General features: G+C 40.0%; 2 protein-coding genes across 9 annotated transcripts in view; one reads left to right on the top strand and one right to left on the bottom strand.

Moving 5' to 3' along the window:
* The window catches only part of LOC109971903 (band 4.1-like protein 1), a 39133-nt gene extending 25746 nt beyond the window's left edge, over positions 1-13387 (top strand). The window contains exons 11-23 of one of the 7 annotated variants that reach the window (XM_020620477.1): positions 1357-1532; positions 1923-2161; positions 2657-2695; positions 3537-3800; positions 4330-4485; positions 6959-7009; positions 7445-7846; positions 8477-8698; positions 9065-9124; positions 9333-9422; positions 9562-9642; positions 10426-10542; positions 10663-13387. In XM_020620477.1, the coding sequence (XP_020476133.1) occupies positions 1357-1532; positions 1923-2161; positions 2657-2695; positions 3537-3800; positions 4330-4485; positions 6959-7009; positions 7445-7846; positions 8477-8698; positions 9065-9124; positions 9333-9422; positions 9562-9642; positions 10426-10542; positions 10663-10668 (1903 nt within the window). In that variant the 3' untranslated portion in view covers positions 10669-13387. Of the gene's footprint in view, positions 1-1356; positions 1533-1922; positions 2162-2656; positions 2696-3536; positions 3801-4329; positions 4486-4756; positions 6378-6958; positions 7010-7444; positions 7847-8476; positions 8699-9064; positions 9125-9332; positions 9423-9561; positions 9643-10425; positions 10543-10662 lie in introns of those variants that run through there. The other 6 variants (XM_020620490.1, XM_020620469.1, XM_020620483.1 and 3 more) reach the window with 6 other exon arrangements.
* Positions 13388-13822: 435 nt separating this feature from the next.
* cntn3a.1 (contactin 3a, tandem duplicate 1) overlaps positions 13823-19195 on the bottom strand; it is a 73524-nt gene continuing 68151 nt past the window's right edge. For both annotated transcript variants that reach the window (XM_020620453.1, XM_020620462.1), the window contains exons 19-23: positions 19018-19133; positions 18697-18883; positions 18009-18121; positions 16565-16733; positions 13823-15732 (exon numbers count right to left, since the gene is read on the bottom strand). In XM_020620453.1, the coding sequence (XP_020476109.1) occupies positions 15641-15732; positions 16565-16733; positions 18009-18121; positions 18697-18883; positions 19018-19133 (677 nt within the window). In that variant the 3' untranslated portion in view covers positions 13823-15640. The remainder of the gene's footprint in view (positions 15733-16564; positions 16734-18008; positions 18122-18696; positions 18884-19017; positions 19134-19195) is intronic.

Here is a 19195-nt window from a genome sequence, read left to right as displayed (position 1 = left end):
TCCATGATAATACCTGTTTTTACAGGCCCCATAATTCCGTAGAATTTTCTTGAAAGGAACAAGATATGTAACTGTACATTCATAGAAAGTTTCCTGAGGAGGACTAGATAATTGGTTAAAACTACAGGGAAAATGGAGATGGAGATCAGCTGATATACAAACAAAATTCAATCAATTATATTGTAACCTAGGGAGTCTTTTAGTCAGTACACAGCAGATTGCCTGAACTTGAAAAAATGTGAAATTTGTCCACAGACAACACCTGTGTAGTAAGTGTCTAATAATTAACGATTATTTCCTGGGGTTTAAATAGTCAGTGCAACAGTCAAGTGAGATGAGGAGCAATATGACTAATACCTGATAAATGATAAATATGAAGCTACATGGAGGAGATGGTTAACTTGCATGTAATTTACTACTAGAAACAAGGATAAACCATTAGCCACCCTGGCTCTCTATGAAGGTAACAAAATCTGCCTATAATGTTGTGGTTTTACAGGGCTAAACCACAATATATCCTGTCTTAACTTTTGGTCTCTGCTGGCTGCCTGGCAACCTCAGAGATTTTGGGTGAATGTCAAGTTGCTTATTTGCATCCATGTGTACTTGCATCCTTTCTTTGAGTGTTAATCTCACACACATTAAAATGAACTAGTTCACGTTCATAGTTGGTTTTGAATTTTGAACTGAGCTCACAGCACTGAAAAATGAACTAGTTCAGATTCATTTCTTCTGTTTTTATGTTTCAAACAAGGTGCTCTGAGCAGTAGAACATTTTTCTGTAGAACCTGCTGCTACCTTTGTTATCCTGGTCCTCAGATTCAGTTCAACTTTAAAACAAGTGTCCAGTAACATTATTTTACAGGTCATAATTCAAAATTCATGCTCAAGTTCATTAGTTACGAACGGATCCTTTCATTCCCCCCTTCACCAAAAAGTAGAACGTGTCCAATGAACAGTGCGTTCATGCACAACACTAACTTCATACGTATATACTGTACAGACATGTGAGAGGCATATTGTTCTTTTCTCATCTAACATGTCGCAAGAAAACAAATAAGTCTATTTCCCCAAATGTTAGACAAACATTGTAGGACATTCCTCTGGCAATCAATACTAATGGAACAGCAATAAAAACTAATAATAGAGCTTGTTTTCATTTCTCATAATTGGTACAAAATATCATGTCATTCTTTTCAAATGTTATGGGAGATTCTTAGGAAATTGGGCACCAATAAAACAGAATTATACCTCTTTCTCATTTCTATATCGAACTTTAAACAGTGTTAAGTATAAGATATCAACAAGGTGCAGAATCTGAGTATCTGTGGTAGACTTACACAAATCTTCCTGCAGGTTGGTTTCTCCAGAGCCACCTCCCAAGGGTTTCCTGGTGATTGGCTCCAAGTTCCGCTACAGTGGGCGAACCCAAGCCCAGACTAGACAGGCCAGCGCTCTGATTGACAGACCTGCCCCACAGTTCAATCGGTCTGTTAGCAAGAGGTACATGCTGCCTCGCAGCATTGATGGAGGTGAGTTACCTCAAGTTTCACACCTTTCCTGGATTATGTTATGTGAGGCAATTACCAGGCTCCAGACCCTCAGCTTTAGAAAACAAGTTGATGGATGGCAGTACATGCTTGAAAACATACTTTGACTCCCTGACATATAAATATTTCAGCAACTGCATTTATTAATTTTGGGTCATGTCATCTAATGTTAATGTGAACGGAGAGTCTATCAAGTCACTGAGTCTCATGTTATGTGAGCCTAAAACTCCACTGCAAAAGCAGAAACTAGAGCAGTTTTTAACTTGTGAATTTTATTATGCACAGTCCACGCGTCCCTGTAAAATGCTTTACAGCAGATCGTCATTGCAACACTGTAGGTGACTGATTGTTACCCTCTCATTACTTGACCAGCCTCAGCTCTAGGTGACAGTATGGACCAGCTGTCCCAGCGAAGCTCTAGTGAACGTACACAGTTCATGTCCAGAGAAGACCTGGACCAGGAGGGCAGTATGGACCTGGACCACGATCACTACCACTATTCGGACCAGGACCAGTACATGGATCAGGCGCTAGAGCAGGGTGAAAGTCAAGATCAGAAGCAGGCGTGGGGCACCAACATGTCGACATTCTCCAAAACTTTAGAACTCAAGGTACACAATGACAGAATACAGCACTGTTCAGATACTGCACACATAGACTATCAACACATTCCCTTGGTGTATAGGTGCTAAAGCTACTTCTGTTGAACCACAGCCTTGTCAGTTTAAATGAAATCAGCATTCAACTGGCAACTGAAATCTTGCACTTGTAAAAACTGTATCCCAGGGAAACAAAGCACTTCCTTTGACCCATTTTGCTTTAAACTAACAATCCTCATCCTTCTCGCTTGCATTTCTTAAAAAAAAAAACATTTTCTACTCCTCTTCAGTCTTATGAGACTTCTCAGTACGAGTTCTCTCTGCTCATTATTTCTTAAACTGCCTCCCAAAATCTAACTTGACCTCTTTGCTGCACGTTATGACTTTCTAGTCCAGCATCCTGCCTCTTAACAGTTCTTCTCCTCTTGCTACTGTAATGTTGACAATCTTTGCTAAGCTCTGCTCTCTTTCTCTGACTCCTGTTCTCCACCTCGACCTGTCCTGCAGGGTGAGGAGGCAGGCTCGCATGTAGACTCCAAACCAGAGGTATTTTGGTGTTGGACCTTAATATTTGTCTGTGCGGACAAATGGTTTTTGTAGGTCATGCACCTGCAGTGTGTGTCTGTTTAGCATGACGCGTCACTTTTTGATTGTTTGTCTCTGGAGGGGATGTTCTTTCTTTTCTTCCAGGAGTATATTCCATGGAGACTGCCTGAACTCATTTTCAGATAAATAGACATAAAATGTTTAATATACATTTATTCAGACTTTTCCTCTGCCCACTGGGAAATGGTTTCAGTGGAAATTCGCATTAGGTATTAGAGTACAACTTGAGTGGAAAAAGTTCCTTTTTCAATTGTAAACACATGTTCCAGAGCTTGCATCTTTAACAGCCCCCCTGTGTGAAATCAAGGATAGATTGTTATTGGCAAGATAAACAGATGGTCCTTGAGCACTGTGGATGTTTCAGTAAATTAGTGGTTCCACTGTAAACAAATTTCCTGTTACTCCAGCTACAAAGCGCAAAAATCTCATTAATTTTATTCGATGAATAATTTTACTGGCTTTTTAAATATATGCTCTTATTTGTTGTAAAGAGACACACAATCACATTTATATAGTATAGGTTATTCCTGTGTATCTTCTCTGCATCATTCCTGTGCAGATGTGTGGGTGGTAATGTTAAGTAGGTCAGGACATAGTAGCATCGCATTAGTCGCTAAATGGTCTGTTAATTTGCGGTTTTGTGATGCCTTCTCACCAATGCTTTGGATGAAGAAGTATGGGAATAATCCCCCTCTCCAAGCACTTAAGTTCAGTCAATACATTACTGCATTTATTATCAATTGGCTGAGAATGAAATGGATTCTTCCTGTCTTCTTGGCAGAACATTAAATGGCTTAAAGGTCTCAGGCACTTAGTCCAAAGCCCCGATGGTGTCATCTGTTTCTGTTTGTCTGTCGTCTGGCCGCCGGCCTTTTGGACTCACCTGCAGCACTTTACCTCTTTGTCTCTGCACGCATCTGTTCTCTGCCTCTCAATCCTCAACTTCCTGCTTTGCTCCAAACCCTTCACTTCATCCCACTTGCCCCACTTCATGCTCCCTCATCTGTTGGACAAGGATCTGGCCACCCCTCGGCCCAAACAGGAGGTACTGCTTGTTCTCTCTTTTTTGGCATGTGTTGTGTGTGAGACCCTGACTAAGTGTGCTGTTTCTTTATTCATAATTGTGCCTGCCCCTTAAAATAAGTTTGGTGTATTACTGCATAAACACATTAGTTCAGAAAACAAAATACTTCAGAATTTATCTCTTAGTACTTTATTATTTCTGTAGTTCCACAGTTGTACATATCAGTTTATCTTCTGAATGCTAGTACTGGTTAAAATCTTTTATCTATCTAGTCCTAAACGAGTTTGGGCCTCTCTTTGTCTACAGTGCTGCAAGGTAAAAAAAAAAAAGATAATACTCATGATCCTAAAGACCTCTCATCCAGCCATGTAGTACAGTATTTAATTCATCCTATAGCGCTGTTATAAAACAGACAATCATGTACCACTTTCTCATTAGAACAAAGTTGATACATAGATTAAAATGGAAAAAAAACACCTAATAGATTTAGGATTAGGGTTTTAATGTATGCTAATTTGTGCTCCTGGTGTGTCCTTCACTGTGTGAGCAGCAGTTCTTGGATAAACCAGAAGATGTTCTACAGAAGCACCAGGCCAGCATCAATGAGCTGAAGAGGGCCTTGAGGCAGCCCAACAGCAAGATGGCCCAGAGGGAGAAACGCCTCTCCTCAGCTACCCCTCCTGGAGGAACCCCTGAGCGGAAAGCAGTAAGAATAACATCCTGTTCCCAAGCATTATACTTACTGTACTCTCATTAGTATCATATATATGTATATATAAATATATAATGTCTTCCTTTCCAATTCTCTGTCAAAACACAGAAAATCAGAAACAAAAACATACTGAAACATAAGGGATGCACAGTTACTTCTTGAATCGTTATTTAATCTACAGTATTTATGTGGGGTAACAATATCAGAAATCGAAGAGCACTATATCTAAGTAGGCTAATGAAACTGTTTACTCTATGACAAACAGGATGCTTATGAAGGAGCCCTGGATACTTACTTGAAAGCAGAAAAGAGCAAGACATCTTCTGTGGGTAGAAATACATTTGCAGTCGCATCTTGGACTGAAGGAAATATGAACAACTGTCAAATACCCTGCGACCCTTTCAGAACTAAACCTGGAACACTTCCAAAACTTGAAACAGACTTCACAGCAGCAGAACTAAGAAATATGAGGCCTGTGGGTAAAAACCTGGCAACAGATTGGTATCATGATTCTGTATTTGAAAGGAATGCCATTCAAGAAAATGGATATGGATCTCCTCTGGACAAACAGAGGAGTGTAATGAACAACAGAGATGTGAGGGCTTGTCAGTATGAGCACAACATTTATCAAGAGAGGCCAAAGAACTCTGAAACTCTGGTGGTTCTGGATTCTCTCGCAGAGGGCAATGATGCCAGAATTGAGAGTGACACAAGGCTTTGTGAGACTTGCAAAATAAAAGACCCAAGCCCCATGAGAGACAAGGATTGCAACAAAATTGGGAAATCTCAGTCAGAAGTCGCCAAATTAGTCCCTCTCAAGCCACGGAGATCAAAGAAGTCTCTGAATAAAGTTGCTGTAAACCCTCAAACTCAAAGCCAGTCTGACAGAGGCATGCTTGGTGTGGCTGAGGATGTACAGATGACAAAATTAAAAGATGGATGTTGTGCAGCAGGAAGGAGAGTGGATGATAAAAATGTACTGCAGTCTGCCATGGATGATGTCAATGAAAATACAGCAGTCACCAAATGCCAGAGTGAAACTGTGGTGTCACATCAGCAGCAAACACATCTGCATCAGCAGATTAAGAATGAGCTGTTTGGACAACAGGAGCTTAGGGAATGCACAGATACAACAGGGCAAAGTCAGTGGAAAAGAGGTGTGCTACATGATGACAATCTTCAAGACAACTCAGAGTTTAAAGAGAATCTCCTCTCTGGCTACAAATTTCCAGTAGCTCCCCCCCAATCTCTTCCTCTGAAAACACAGTGGTCCCGAGACAAACAGAACAACCTGGACAACAGCCACATCCACTACAGGACACCCAGCCAAGAAACAGCCAAGAGGAAGCACGCGGTAAACCACCTGCCTCGAATCTGTTTGCCAGTCATCGGAAAGTAAAACATTGCATGAGCTTGAGGCGATGTCATGCGAATCTTGTTTTTACCATCTAAAAACAAAACAAATCACACACGCTTCAGAACTCATGTGGCTGTGTATGAGAAAGCAAAAGTTCACATTCCTTCGCATCGCATCATTGACTGACTCAGTTCACGTCCATGGCCCAGGGAGCCTTTTGCTTTCCCTTGTTCCCCTCTACAAAGCTTGGCATCTGCTTGGCCATTTCAGAACCCTGCAGGCCTTTAAGCAAAGTCCCCATTGCTTAAGCTTCAGGCGTCAGTTGTATTCCACCTTAACTTGTCACGTTAACACCTGGTCTCCTTCCAACATCCTCACAGAATAAAGGTGGCTGCTGTTGCAAGGAACACAAGACCTTTCGACCATTTTTATTTGAGGCCTCTGTTTCACATAATTTAAATCCTTTTTATAAATGGCTGATAAGGGCATTTGAAGCAAATGTTCTGCCTTGGCACCTCTGTAGCAATAGCAGAAAATGAAAAAGGCGATTAGATATAATCACAGGCTGCAGAGCTGCCAAACTCTTCAGGGCATAGGCATTCATACTGCATACTGCATTTATGAATATGAATACCTTTTTCCTGAAAGGAATTTTGAAAAATCTAACACTTCAGTGCATGGCATTAACAATTGCACTTGCAGTCATTTATTTTTTTAAATGATGTGAATCTGTGAAATGTGCATGTGTCTGACAGTAGCCTTCAGCTTTTGAGTCTCTGGGAATTCTCATGTGTTTGAGCAAATTTAATATAACCCCTGAAGCTGATGGATGAATTAAGCATTTAAATATTATAAATACTAATACAGTGAAAGCATTAAATTAAACAAAGGTCATTCTGTAAATCTGATAAATAATGCTTTGATGAGTCGTGTGCTGCTGCACCTTGTTGATGCTGTGCCAAAGAAAACTGCACAACTGTTTCTGTTCTATCCTTTTAATGTAATGACACGGTAGCTACAGTATAGATGAGTTTTGGTAGTTGTCGTTGCCATGAATTGCTTTATTAGTTTTATATTAATGTATTCTTGTTGTTTGTTTCTCTTCCATAGGAGACACCTCCCACACCCGCCATTCACGAGAAGCCCCTCAGCGAAGCTTCGGTGAGTTGCCCTCAACTAATGTTTATTTTTCCCCCCCTTTTTTTTTGTCGCTCCTCTGGAAATGAGTAAACAAAGTACACTTAGTTATTTAAAACATTTTTCTTCAAGATGTTTTCATTAGCAATGTAGTTTTTATGGGCAATCTGTGGAAATGTCACTTTTAATCAAACCCCACTATCAAAACTCAAATTACAGAATTTTAAACTGCTAAAAATACACAGTGGCTAAAACTGATTGTTTTGTTTATGTAGGTAAATACTGGAAAACAGGCCTAAATTTTTAATTCTGACTAGCAGGGGAACATAGAAATGCATTTTTCCAGCTTGCATTCTTTGATTATACAAGTAAATCTACCTATTGTATGAAATTCGAATATGGTATTAAACTGCACTACAGTATACACAAGACTGCATTATCTGTCCATCTTTTCTGCAGAGGGAACCATGGGAGAGACGTCTGGGCTCTGTTTCGGAGGATGACCAGGACCATGAGATCCTGTACCTCAAGGAAACTCATCTGGGCATTGAGCGCAAATGTTCCAGCATCACAGTCAGCTCTACATCCAGCTTGGAGGCTGAAGTAGATTTCACAGTGCTCACAGACCTGCACACAGGGATGGAAGAGTTCTCCAGGGGCATGTCAGAGCTGGGAGAGAGGGATTTGTCACCTGATGGGGGTCTGTGCTTGGGCATCGACTTGCTCCAACAGCAGGGCCCTTCTGAACCACCTCCTCCATTAGTGTCAGCTCCCCTGTCCAGAGGAGCCGGCAGCAGCCCTCCGGCCAAATTTATCCAGGCTGAAGAGGCTCGACCGGAAGTAAAACGATCCGATGTGCAGGTAGACAAAGTTCTTCTATCAAGCGGGTTTGGATAATTTAAAAGCTTCTTCTCCTGAGAAAAACTATGCTACTTTTAGCCTCCTAAAAATATGCATGTTGGTCTTCTTTCAATCAAACTGCAGTGCCAATCTAAATATGGGTGTGAACATAATCTGTTAAATTTTTTTTTTTTTGGAAATACCTGCAGTGTTTCTTTAGTTGAAAGAACATGAGTCAGACCAGATTTCCATCCTCCCCAACCCCCCCTTCATATAACACCAATGTATCACCCTCTTAGTGCTACCCAGGTTTCCTGCAAAGTGTGATGACAGGCCACCAAAGTGAGCTGTTGATGGCGCAAATTCTGTTTAAAAAGCTCTAGTTTGCCTGTTCAGTCAAACAAAAATAGAGCAGATACATTTATATTGTTAAACTTCTTGTGTGGTCACATCACATTTATGATTTGAATTGTCAAAAAAAGCTGTAAAATGTAAAGGGCTAGAACTATGTGTTGATGCTTCTGATACACTGAAATTTAACAAAAGAGCAGAGAAAGGAGTAAGTGACTAAGGAAACATATAGAGTTAACATATTGAGTTTGAGCTTGTTCAAGCAGCAAAAAGTAAAACTTGATTCTTTCTTCTCTCAAGCCTGTAGTTCCCAAAAAACCAAAGAGGTCAGTGCCAGTGTCATCGTCGGTGGACAGAGAGCAGTCGCACAAAGATGCCAGTTGCACCCCTGCTGTCACACCACTGAGCAGGGAGGCCAGTGATGTCATGCCCACACCCGCAGTGAGGAAGACAGACGTCAAGACAGAAACTCAGCCCAATGGGTCAGAGGTCATGACAACCATAGTGGAGTTTGCAGATCAGGTTAGTTACACATTTTAGTGAGAAATATTATAAATGGAAAAAAAATGAAGTAGAACTGAAAATAATGAGCATGTTCTTCAACAACCCCTTTTCCGAAAACATTGATGCTGTGTAACATGCTAATAAAAACGGAATGAAATGATCTGCATAACATTTAAAGCCTCTATTTAATTGAAAACAGTACAAAGAGAACATCAAATGCTGTACTCACTCTACATTTGATGTCAGCAGCACTTTTCAAAACAATTTGGGATGGGGGCAGCTTTACTTCTGTGCCGCATCGCCTCCATACTGTTCACTGTTATGAAGCTGCATGACGGTTGTTCTCAAATACAAGGCGGCACATAATGAATTTGTCTGTTTCAGGATCGTGGGATCACTAGCCTAAGTGAAGTTTCTTATTCTACAAGACAAAGTGTATCCCCTGTGAGTACAAACAGAAAAGACCTCTCCAGCTTTAGCTCAACCTGCAGCACACTCAGTCCTGCTCTCCAAGGTTTAAAGCCACGAATTTGTAAATAAGTGTGTCTCTGGATGTTCTTATCCAAGACTTACTGTAAACCTGTCTCTAAATTTCTGATGATTTGTGTGTGTTTACAGAATATGCTTAATACTGCTGGCTGTTCTTTCTCAGGTGCATATGAGCAGTCTCGGAAGAGAGGCATCAGATTCGCCCATCCTCGTCACTGAAAACGTGACCTCTGAAACCACTCAAGTCACTAAGGTAGACAAGAATAAGTGTCACTTGCAAAGCATACATCCTCAAGAACTGTGATAAAAACTAGATTTTGCAACATTAGGCGGTGTACTGCATTTCTTTTGTATGAATACAGTTTAAAAAAAAAAACCCATCTGTGTTACAGACAGTGAAAGGAGGATATTCGGAGACAAGGATCGAGAAGAGGATAATAATCACAGGAGACGATGATGTAGACCAAGAGCAGGTGAGCTGAAAAAAGGTGTGGATGAAACAATAAAGCCAAAACAATCATGTGCATGGTAATTGCTGGTTATGCAAGTTTTTGGACCTTTGTAGATAGGAAATATGTTTCTAGCAGTAAGGGTTTTTAGTGTCTTATATTTTACACATACTTATCCTTAATATACTATAAAATATCCTTAAATGTAGACACTGACATGCTAAAAAGTGGGTGTTTAAACCCTGGATTCTTGCATACGCTATTGTATGCATTTTTTGTAAACATTAGCCTACAGACCATTAGCAACAGATCAACATCAGCCTACTTCAGTAAATTCAGACACTAAATAGATGCATTAAGTTTATAAATTAAACATGCAAAGAAAACTGTGCAAGTAGGGCTGATATTATTTTCATTTTTAGTTAATCTAGTGATTAAAATAGTGAACTACATCCACTATAGCTTCCCATTGCCCAAGGTGACGTTAAAATGTCTTGTTTGTTTGACCAACAGCAGAATACCCAAAGATATTCAATTTACAATATCATATGACAAAGAAAAGGAAAAAAATTCCCACATTTGAGAAGCTGGGACTAGAGACAGTTTTTTCCGTTAGTTTTGCTTGGAAAATGATTGAAACTATTAGTCAAGTGTCAGTATAGTTTTTTGTTTTTTTGTCACAAAGCTTTATTTACAAGCATAGAAAATGTTTCAGTGTGGAGCTATAACACAGAAAACAAATCTGAAAAACACCTTGTATGGACTTTTGTACTCAGTGTTTAAACACAGTTCACTCTCTCCCTGCAGGCTCTGGCTATTGCAATACAGGAAGCCAAGCAACAGCATCCAGACATGCAGGTGACAAAGGCAGTCGTTGTCAGGGAAACCGAATCGTCCACTGAGGACCAACATGGAACATCAGAGGTACAGGTGCCATCTTGCCTCCATAACATAATATCTACCACACTTTAGCCCCACATCTTCCTTTGAGGTTCAGGGGATTTAAGCTTGACTCTCTTCTTTTTTTTTAATTTTTTTCTGCAGTCCTGATTTCCTAAGATGAGTGTGCCCCCCTTTGGACCAGAAGTATAAGTGCCCAACCTGAGCTTGCCACTCACCATCCCTACTGTTAGACTACTGCCAGTAGTGCTCAGTTGGAGCCTCTTGCCTGCGTTCGCACAGACACATCTGAAACAGGACTTCTTTAAAATTTGTATGTTTTTATTTTTATTTAAACATTTTATTAATTAAGTCAAGTTCAGCGTAGTGGTGGTTGGCAGATGTGCTACAAAAAAGTTAATCATCACATGGTTGTCGACAGTATGACACCAGAATTCCAAACAGCCGGAACAATTAAATAGATAATCCAACTAAATTCCCCTCAAAGCTCTCAGGGCCTTTAGATTCAAATCACTTGATTCAGTATTCCTCAATGGTCAAAGAGAATGGTGTAGAAGGCGTTTGCTTCTGATAATCTGCGCACACTGTGAGATAATCCAAGATAACGTGTTACATGGTACACACGTCATGCATCCCATGCAGAAAGATTAACTTGGAAAAAAAAACAATGGAATGCCCTTTACATGTTTGTCCTGCTGTCGTCAATAACAACAAATCCCCAGACTCCTGATGTGCTAAAAAGTATCTACTGCGTGTGCTATAAAATGTTAACAAGTTAAAGAATCTTTTACATGTAGCTCCAGTACTGCTACAGCATCCAGTGAAGCAGGGTTTAGTGAGAGCAGAAGCAATTCTATGTTTAGTTTTCATTCCTGCAGCCAGTCAAATGAACAAATGAGCTATAGCCCACCCCCATTACACTGATTGATGAGGATGCACTAATTGGAAGGAAGTGTGTTGTACCCGAGGTCCTCTCTTAGTGTTTATTCAAGTGTTTAAGGACCAAGCTTGGAGCTGATCTGATTGCTGTCCTTCCTTCGATCTGTCTCACTTAAGATTTTACTTTTGTAAAATGTATTTCATGATGACATGTGGGTGGCCAGTATGCAAGGCTATGACTCGAGTTGCTGCATGGTGATGAACTTTGATTGTACCTTCTGTGCATATGTCTGGACATTAGGAGCTGTGTACAGTGTACTTGTTATTCAAACGGTGGCAATGTAGTTTCTGAGCATGTTTCACAATGAGCCCAGTTTCTTACTATTCCCAGGGTTTACATACTATACTTTCAAGCAGGGTCTGATGCCACATGGGCCATTTTGTTTAATAAGTACATAAAAGCAGGCTCACACCTTTGTTCAAGTCACAGAACAGGCTGCTGCACCAGTAAAACTAGTAGATGAGATGTCTGCATGATAATTTCTTGCATTATTAGATTGTAATTGATTAATATGGATATTAACTCATATGAATGATGGATTATGAAATGGAATGCAACAGGATATGAAGAGTATTCATCAGAATAGGTGCAAGTGAAATACCAAGCACACAACGCATTAGGTTTTAATTCCCACATCCAGCGATGACACTCGGGCTACATTTTGATCCTTCTGCTACAATGCGTTTGATTTTCATCTAATTTCAGCCAGTGACGCCGTTTTAGTGTGTTAACACATCGGTTGGCTTTGAATCAATTTCCCTGTAATGCCTAAATTTAGTTGTGCTAACTGATGTTTTATCATAACTGTTTCTTCTATAACATTTCTTCATTTTTATAGATTCCCTGTGGAAACTGTGTCATGGCTCAAAGCCCTTCCAATACTTATTCCAGTGCAGTGTTATAAATAAAATATACAGTAGGAGCAGCATCTCTGAACTTTTAGTTGTGTGATTTGGTACATGAATGTTAGAGTATTATAGTGTGCCAATTAAGGTAGCAGTCAAACTGTACAAACTCTGGTTTTTGTATGAAATAACTTTATATGAACAAGCTACTTTTAATTATAAAAGTGCTGGAAAGTCAAACGCATAAACTTGACATGGCAAAGTTTCCCTTTAATTAGGGTACACTTATATTACCTGCAAAACTAATCTCCCTGCTAAAGTCATTTTTATACAAAAGTCATGTATTTAAATCAATACATGCAAAATACTCATTTGACTGAAAAAACATGTTACAAATGGTCATGTCAGGTTTATAAAAGTATTACTACGGTACTGTAGGACCCTGGCTTACAGACACTAAACTTTCAGTCAGTGTTCACATGTGTAATGTAATTCCTGTTTCATATTTTAGAAACATTCCAAATCCTTTACAGTGATGGATGTGGGTGTCAAATTGAAAGGTGTGGGGAAAAAAAATAGCAGCTATGCTTACCTGGTACTGTATATTTGGTGGCGTTTGGTGGATTGTGAAGATATGAAGCAGTTAAGGGCCTTGGGCTTGATGTACACTAGGGGGCACCGGTTACCTAAAGGAGAAGAGCTTTGCAACAACATCTGGCATACCCAACTGAAATCCCTCATACCATCCTTCACTAAGGGACAAAATATATTCAAATCGAACTTGGACCCATCTCTGACTTACCTCCCTCTGTCCAGATAAAGCTTTCTCCTGGGAGTCTGGCAATAACCAGACTGTAATTAATCACAGACACATGGCTGTGGCTGAGGCACCTGGTGCTGCAGTTCGATTGGGAGACCTCTGGCTGACCTTTAAACCTAACCCAATCCTCTCTGTACACAGCCCTCCTCTTCCACAGCAGCTTCATCTCTTCTGCTCTCCATTGCTTGGTTCTGTGTCTTTGCTGTACATTGTACTTGCATTCCTTCGAAATGAATAAAGAGGGAAAGAAAAAAAGAACAAGATGAGAAGGGAATCCTTCAGTTTTATTTCTACCATGTATGTGATTGTCCTATTGCAGCTGGTATGTGTCTCTAAGCTCAACTAACTTTAAGCTGTTTCTGGTAGCAGTTGTTAAATTCTGCAGTTACATTCCACAGCTAAGAGAACATTTTAAAATTAGATATACTGTACAGTACATACACAGTAAACCCAATCTGTGTTAAATACCAACATTGATCTTTAGTATTTAGTCAGGTTAGTAGTAGTGGTTCAGGTTTTTATACAGTAACACAAACTGAAAACACCTTACCTCAAGTCCCACTTGCTAGATTTTTCCTGTGCAAACTCCATCTGCTAAGGTGGACCTAAGACTGAGTTGCCTAATGAGGAAGCGGCTCTTACATTAAAAAAAAATACACTACTTTTGGCCTCTTCTGACATCAAACACAGAAATAAGGAAAATGGCATTATGTTTATTAAAAGCAGCTTGATCCAATCAGACATCCTAAGCCACGTAGGTACATACATCGACCAATCTCATGCCAAACAGCAGCTGACAGTAAAATACCATCCCTAGTTTGTAATTTCCAAGTTAGAAAACTTAGCAATCACTGCCACTTGTACTATATTACAGTGGTCATCATGAAAGACGAAGGAGAAAGGCATGTTTGAGCCCAAAACGCCCAAAACTATGATCTAAAATGGTGAAAAGTCTCAACATAGCCATAGTAAGGTCAGTTATTCATAAATTATAGCATGAATGAGCCAAAACACGACATGGATAAGCACAGAAGGAAAATAACATGTTTCCTGAATACTAAAAACATGGATAATAATCATAAGACTTAAGGCTCGTTTAGGACCTGAGGATTTCATACATACAGTGTACAATGATTCGGCTCACACTGCTCAGTGCGCCTTTTTCACAAACCTATCATGGATTAGGACAGAAGGTAAGACATAGATTAATCAACACAAGTCTGCTGTTTACAATGGAAGTCATATTGTAGGTGTACACGCTGCATTTTCTCACAATGATGCAACAAATGGAACTGAACCCTGGTGGCTCAATACCTTTGGTTCCAGTCAGTGTCATGGCAGTTCTGAGGTTTCAATGTAACGTGATGTAACATAAAAGCATGAACACAATCCAAGCAAAGTTTCAGTGGTCTTAATTTCTGGTTTGTCATAAAGCAATGAGGATTAACTCCCTGCTTTTCGCAAGGATTAGTAACAGTTTCCTTCAGTTCAGGACGTTTCCCAAAGACAGTCCAGAGAGATGAGGGAAAACAATCCATTTTGTTGTCTTAAATCAAGTTTAAATATATCTTCACTCATTTAAGAATGAGCTATGCAAGTACTTTGAACCACCTCCTTCCCTAGACAGATAAAATACCACCATCCAAGAACAGTCAACTACAAAGCATACATTCAGTTGGCAGTTTATTAGGTACACAGAGTTAAAATTAGTACAACCGTCCTGAAGTAAGTCCTCCTTTTATGAAGGTGAAAATGTTTAGTGCAAGTTGAAATGGTTGTAGAGCTGTTAATAAAACTGTCTGATCATTTTTGAGGTTGTAGTTTGTGCTGCTGTTGAACTGTATTACATTATACAGAGACATGTTTCTGTTTATCCTGGCCTTATTGATATGAAGAGTGACCAAAGCAACAGAAACAGACTTCAATGTGATGCAACAGAATTCAACAGCACCACAAAATACATCTTCTAACAGCTGAATCAATACCTGTCTAAAACAGTTTATACAAAAACTGATCATCATCGCGTTCATGGAGGGAAGATTTATTGCAGGACAGTTGTATTAGATTGCATTAATTTTAGCTAGGTGTGCCTAATGATCTGCCAACCGAGTGTACATATCCATTGAACAAAACCTGCACAGTCCCACGGAGAAAACACGTACACATCCTATTGTGCAACACAGAACACTGGGTCTCCAAGGTGAAAACCATATGAGAATATCCACTGGTTAGAAGGAAGCAGAGAAAATAAAGACCTTCAAAGAGACTGCAGCCCAGTCATGGTGTCCTTTCAGGTCCATAAAAGAGACTTCTGAAAGAGCCACCTCCTTTCAGTTACTCCTTTAGATAGGTGAAGGAAAAGTCTCCTCCTCACAAAGAGATCTTTGTAGAATGAAGAGGAAAGGGTAAGTAAGGTAGGGAGCAGAGGGAAATGTGGCTGTCAGTCTCTTGCTGTCTTTGACCTGCTGTTTCTCCTCTTAATAAGCAGCTGTAGCGCCTGGTTTCTGCAGATGTTTGTCATAGTACAGTCCTGGCTGTGAGGATTAAGGCTGCGAGGTTGACCAAGGGAAATGCAGAGGACTCTGGGGCTGCCCCTGTGGCTATGGAGCCTGAAATATACAAACAGATCTAAATCCAAAAGGTCTTGTATTCTTATTGTGTGGTGTGATCTAAAAATGTTTGAAAAACACATTGCTTTAAACATGGCTTAAATGTGAACTCTTACATGAAGGTTTCAAATAAATCAGTACAAAAAACAGCAAGCCAACTACATGCACAGAGAGAAGTGTGTGGTGTAAGTACACAGCTACAACCATAGATGGCACTAGTGCACTGCGCTCTATTATGGGGCAACTTTGAAAGAGCTTGACTAGTGCGGCAGGCGCAGCAGACAGTTTGATTAAAAGGAAAAAAAAACTAATTTCAAATAGCCAGTTATTGATATTTTTCCTTGCATGTCTGAGTCCATTTTGTTGTTTATATACTTCTCAGTTTGTGGATTAAAAAAAAATATTCTGTGGCTTGTTTACAGAATCTTAAGTAAAGAAAAAAAAAATTGCTTATTTGAAGAGCCATCATTACTGTATGTACCAATATTTAATGGGGGGGTGGAAGCCCTCATGAAATTGGCATCTCTGACTCATATCTATAGGCACCAGCTTCAAAAGATAACACAATGCAGCTGCAGAATACATTGTGTTTATAGTGCTAGATTTTTACAATCACACATTCGTCTTTGATTAATATCATCTCTGGGAGTTCTCAGAAACCATCTTACTGTAGATAGAAGAAACCAAATTAAAGAGAGCCAAAATAATTCCTTGCATGCTCTAAATACCTGAGTATGGGTTTCTGCAGGTAGATTTTTTTAAGACTGAAAACTAGCTCATCTGAACATCTGAGACATCATTTTTCATGTTTCATGTGTCAGGAGTGTCTCACCTGCTATCTTGGGGATGGTAATCTGGCGGCTGCTGCTGCCTTCCCCTCCCTCACTGAAGGGTTTAATCTGAATGACATAGTCCTGGTTGACTGGCAGTGACAACTCCAAGGAGGTTGTGTTGGTCTTCACCACACTGGGACGACTGTGTTTGTCCTGGCTGTACATCACCTACAGGGAGCAGAGAGGCACAGATAATAACAACATGAGCTATGGCATGAAAACACTTCAATCACAATGCATCATATAAGCAGTTTCCAAGTGTTCTTGTTGATGCACTGACAAGAATCCCTGAGTTCTAGCTTGTTTCTTTCTATGACCCTCTATGTATAGTAATGTGTTGCGCCTTGGAAGCTAATATAAATGAATCCAAATAGGTATCTGTAACGTGGCTGCATTATATCAGCAGAGCAAAGAGAAAGTAAAAGTTAAAAAGTATGGTTAAAGTAGTAATTAAATCCCAATTTTTCAGCTGAAGCTTGGTTTTGTATTGTGGAAGCACAAGCAGATAATCCCTTCAATATAGTGAGAATAAAAGGCAGCAGATGCAGGTGAGTTTTTAATTCTAAATATATGAGATGGGAAATTAATGTGATTTTAAATGAGACTTCAGTAAGATTCCTAACAACATGTAATGAAATCCTGCAAATAATTATTAAAAATCTATATTATACAAATGATGCTTCTATGACAAGTCAAATGCCACAGATGATAATCAGTCAACTGTTAACATGTATAAATGCTATATTTCCTGCATTCACTCCACTTTGGCCAACAATCTAAAACGTACCTAATATTATTCAGCTACATATTATACCAAAACCACTTGAAGTACATGAAATAAGTCTTCCTGTACTGTGCTTCCAAATTATGCAGGAAGTTTAGACACTTCCTTACTTATCAGCAAAATCAGTAGATTTATGAATTTGAGTGCAGTCAAAACTCATAAGAAAAAACTGTGTATTGATATGGAGTAAATAGATAGAAGGTAAATCCTCATTCACTTATTTTATCGTTTTTCAATCCTCATTTGACATGGAAGTCGTTCCGGTCTGCCATGATGAAGGACGGCCCAGCTCTTGTTTCTGCTCTGAGGAGTGAGGAAGCTGCCTGGAGGAGCTATAATTGAGGACACATGAGTGTATCCTTTGTGGAAGTCTGTTACGGATTGACGCCCCTTTATAGGAAATCAGTTTGTGATTGGACGATTCACATGAAGGGTCAGAGGAAAGGACGTCTCATTATCAGTTAAAATGCATTTCCCTCGGTTCCTCTTTCCTCACAGTTTGTCCTTGCATCTTTTCCTTGTGTCTTACGTGTGTGGGACTAAGATGCAAGCAAGGGAAATATCTGTCAGTCTCCATTATGTTACAGTCTATAATCATTCACTTGTCAGAGCTGCAGCTAGTTCGCACTCTCTTCTGTGTAAAATGGTCCACTTTTTACCTTATATCCTGTGACTTCAGACTCGTTCTCCAGAGCATGTACTTGGTCCCACTTCAGGATGACCTTGGAGTTGGAAGTGTTCCACATTATTTTGACTGGGGCTTGACTAGGTGCTAGAGTAAGACGATGGGAGAACATGAAGGAAAGGAGGGATAGAAACACAGTTAAAGGTACATTATGAAGTTTTTTTTTACCTCAGCTGGATACATCTCATCATCTCAGCTAGGCCTGCATATGAAATCATCCAGTGCGACAGTAAATTAAACTGGCATTTACATAAAACACTAGCCATGCCTGTCAAATGAAAGGACTGCTATGGTATATGACGTCCCTTAGTTTCATGCTGTTCACATTGATACAATATGAAGCAACGTGCCTGCAAAAAGGAGGTAATAAGAAACCTGCCAGGTGATGTAAACTTAAACAAAAATTGGATCTAAATAATTTACGACCGAGTAAATACCTATTTTTAGGTGTCAGCTATACACTGACTGTTAGTTCTAATGAAAACTCTACACGGCGCTCTTCTGTAGTTAATATGCCCTACTTTCAGTCCAAATGGTGAAAAGTTTTTGGTGAATGATCAATATACACAACAAATGAACCACGCACCAAGTCAGAGCTTTAAAACAACAGGAAAACAATGCACAAAAACACACAGTCCCCACAATATGCTGTGAGTGCTTACGTGGTTTCTTGGTTGTGACATTGACTATGTTGCTCTGTGGACCCACTCCAGCGCTGTTATAGGCCCGGAGAGACATATAATAGGTACTGCTGCCTTCGAGATCCTTGATGAGTACTGAAGTTTTATTCCCCACTGTCCTGATTACACTGGCTGTGTCCTGCTTCTCCCTCTCACCCCAGTATTGCAGCTAAAAACATACAAAAAATACACAGGTTACACGTCATCAGCTTGCTAGAGACAAAAAGATCATCAGATACACAGTAATGCCATTAGCTGCTGGCACTGTCCACTACATGTTATGTGGGCATGTGCTGGTTTGACCTCATAGCCGAGGATGCGTCTGTGGTTGTTACTCCAGGCCAGCGGCTTCCAGGTGACCTCTACCTCAGATGCCAATATGCTCCTTGCCCTCAGCCTCCCTGGAGCTCTGCTGGGCTCTGAAAGGCGCACAGGATACAGTCAGGGGAAGGAAGAAGACGTGGCTTTCCTTCAACCCAGG

Source organism: Monopterus albus, unplaced genomic scaffold (assembly GCF_001952655.1).
Source record: "Monopterus albus unplaced genomic scaffold, M_albus_1.0 scaffold6.1, whole genome shotgun sequence".
NCBI classification, from domain to species: Eukaryota; Metazoa; Chordata; class Actinopteri; order Synbranchiformes; family Synbranchidae; genus Monopterus; species Monopterus albus.
The sequence above is the reverse complement of the archived record's forward strand: the minus strand, read 5'-3'. Positions and strand labels throughout refer to the sequence as shown.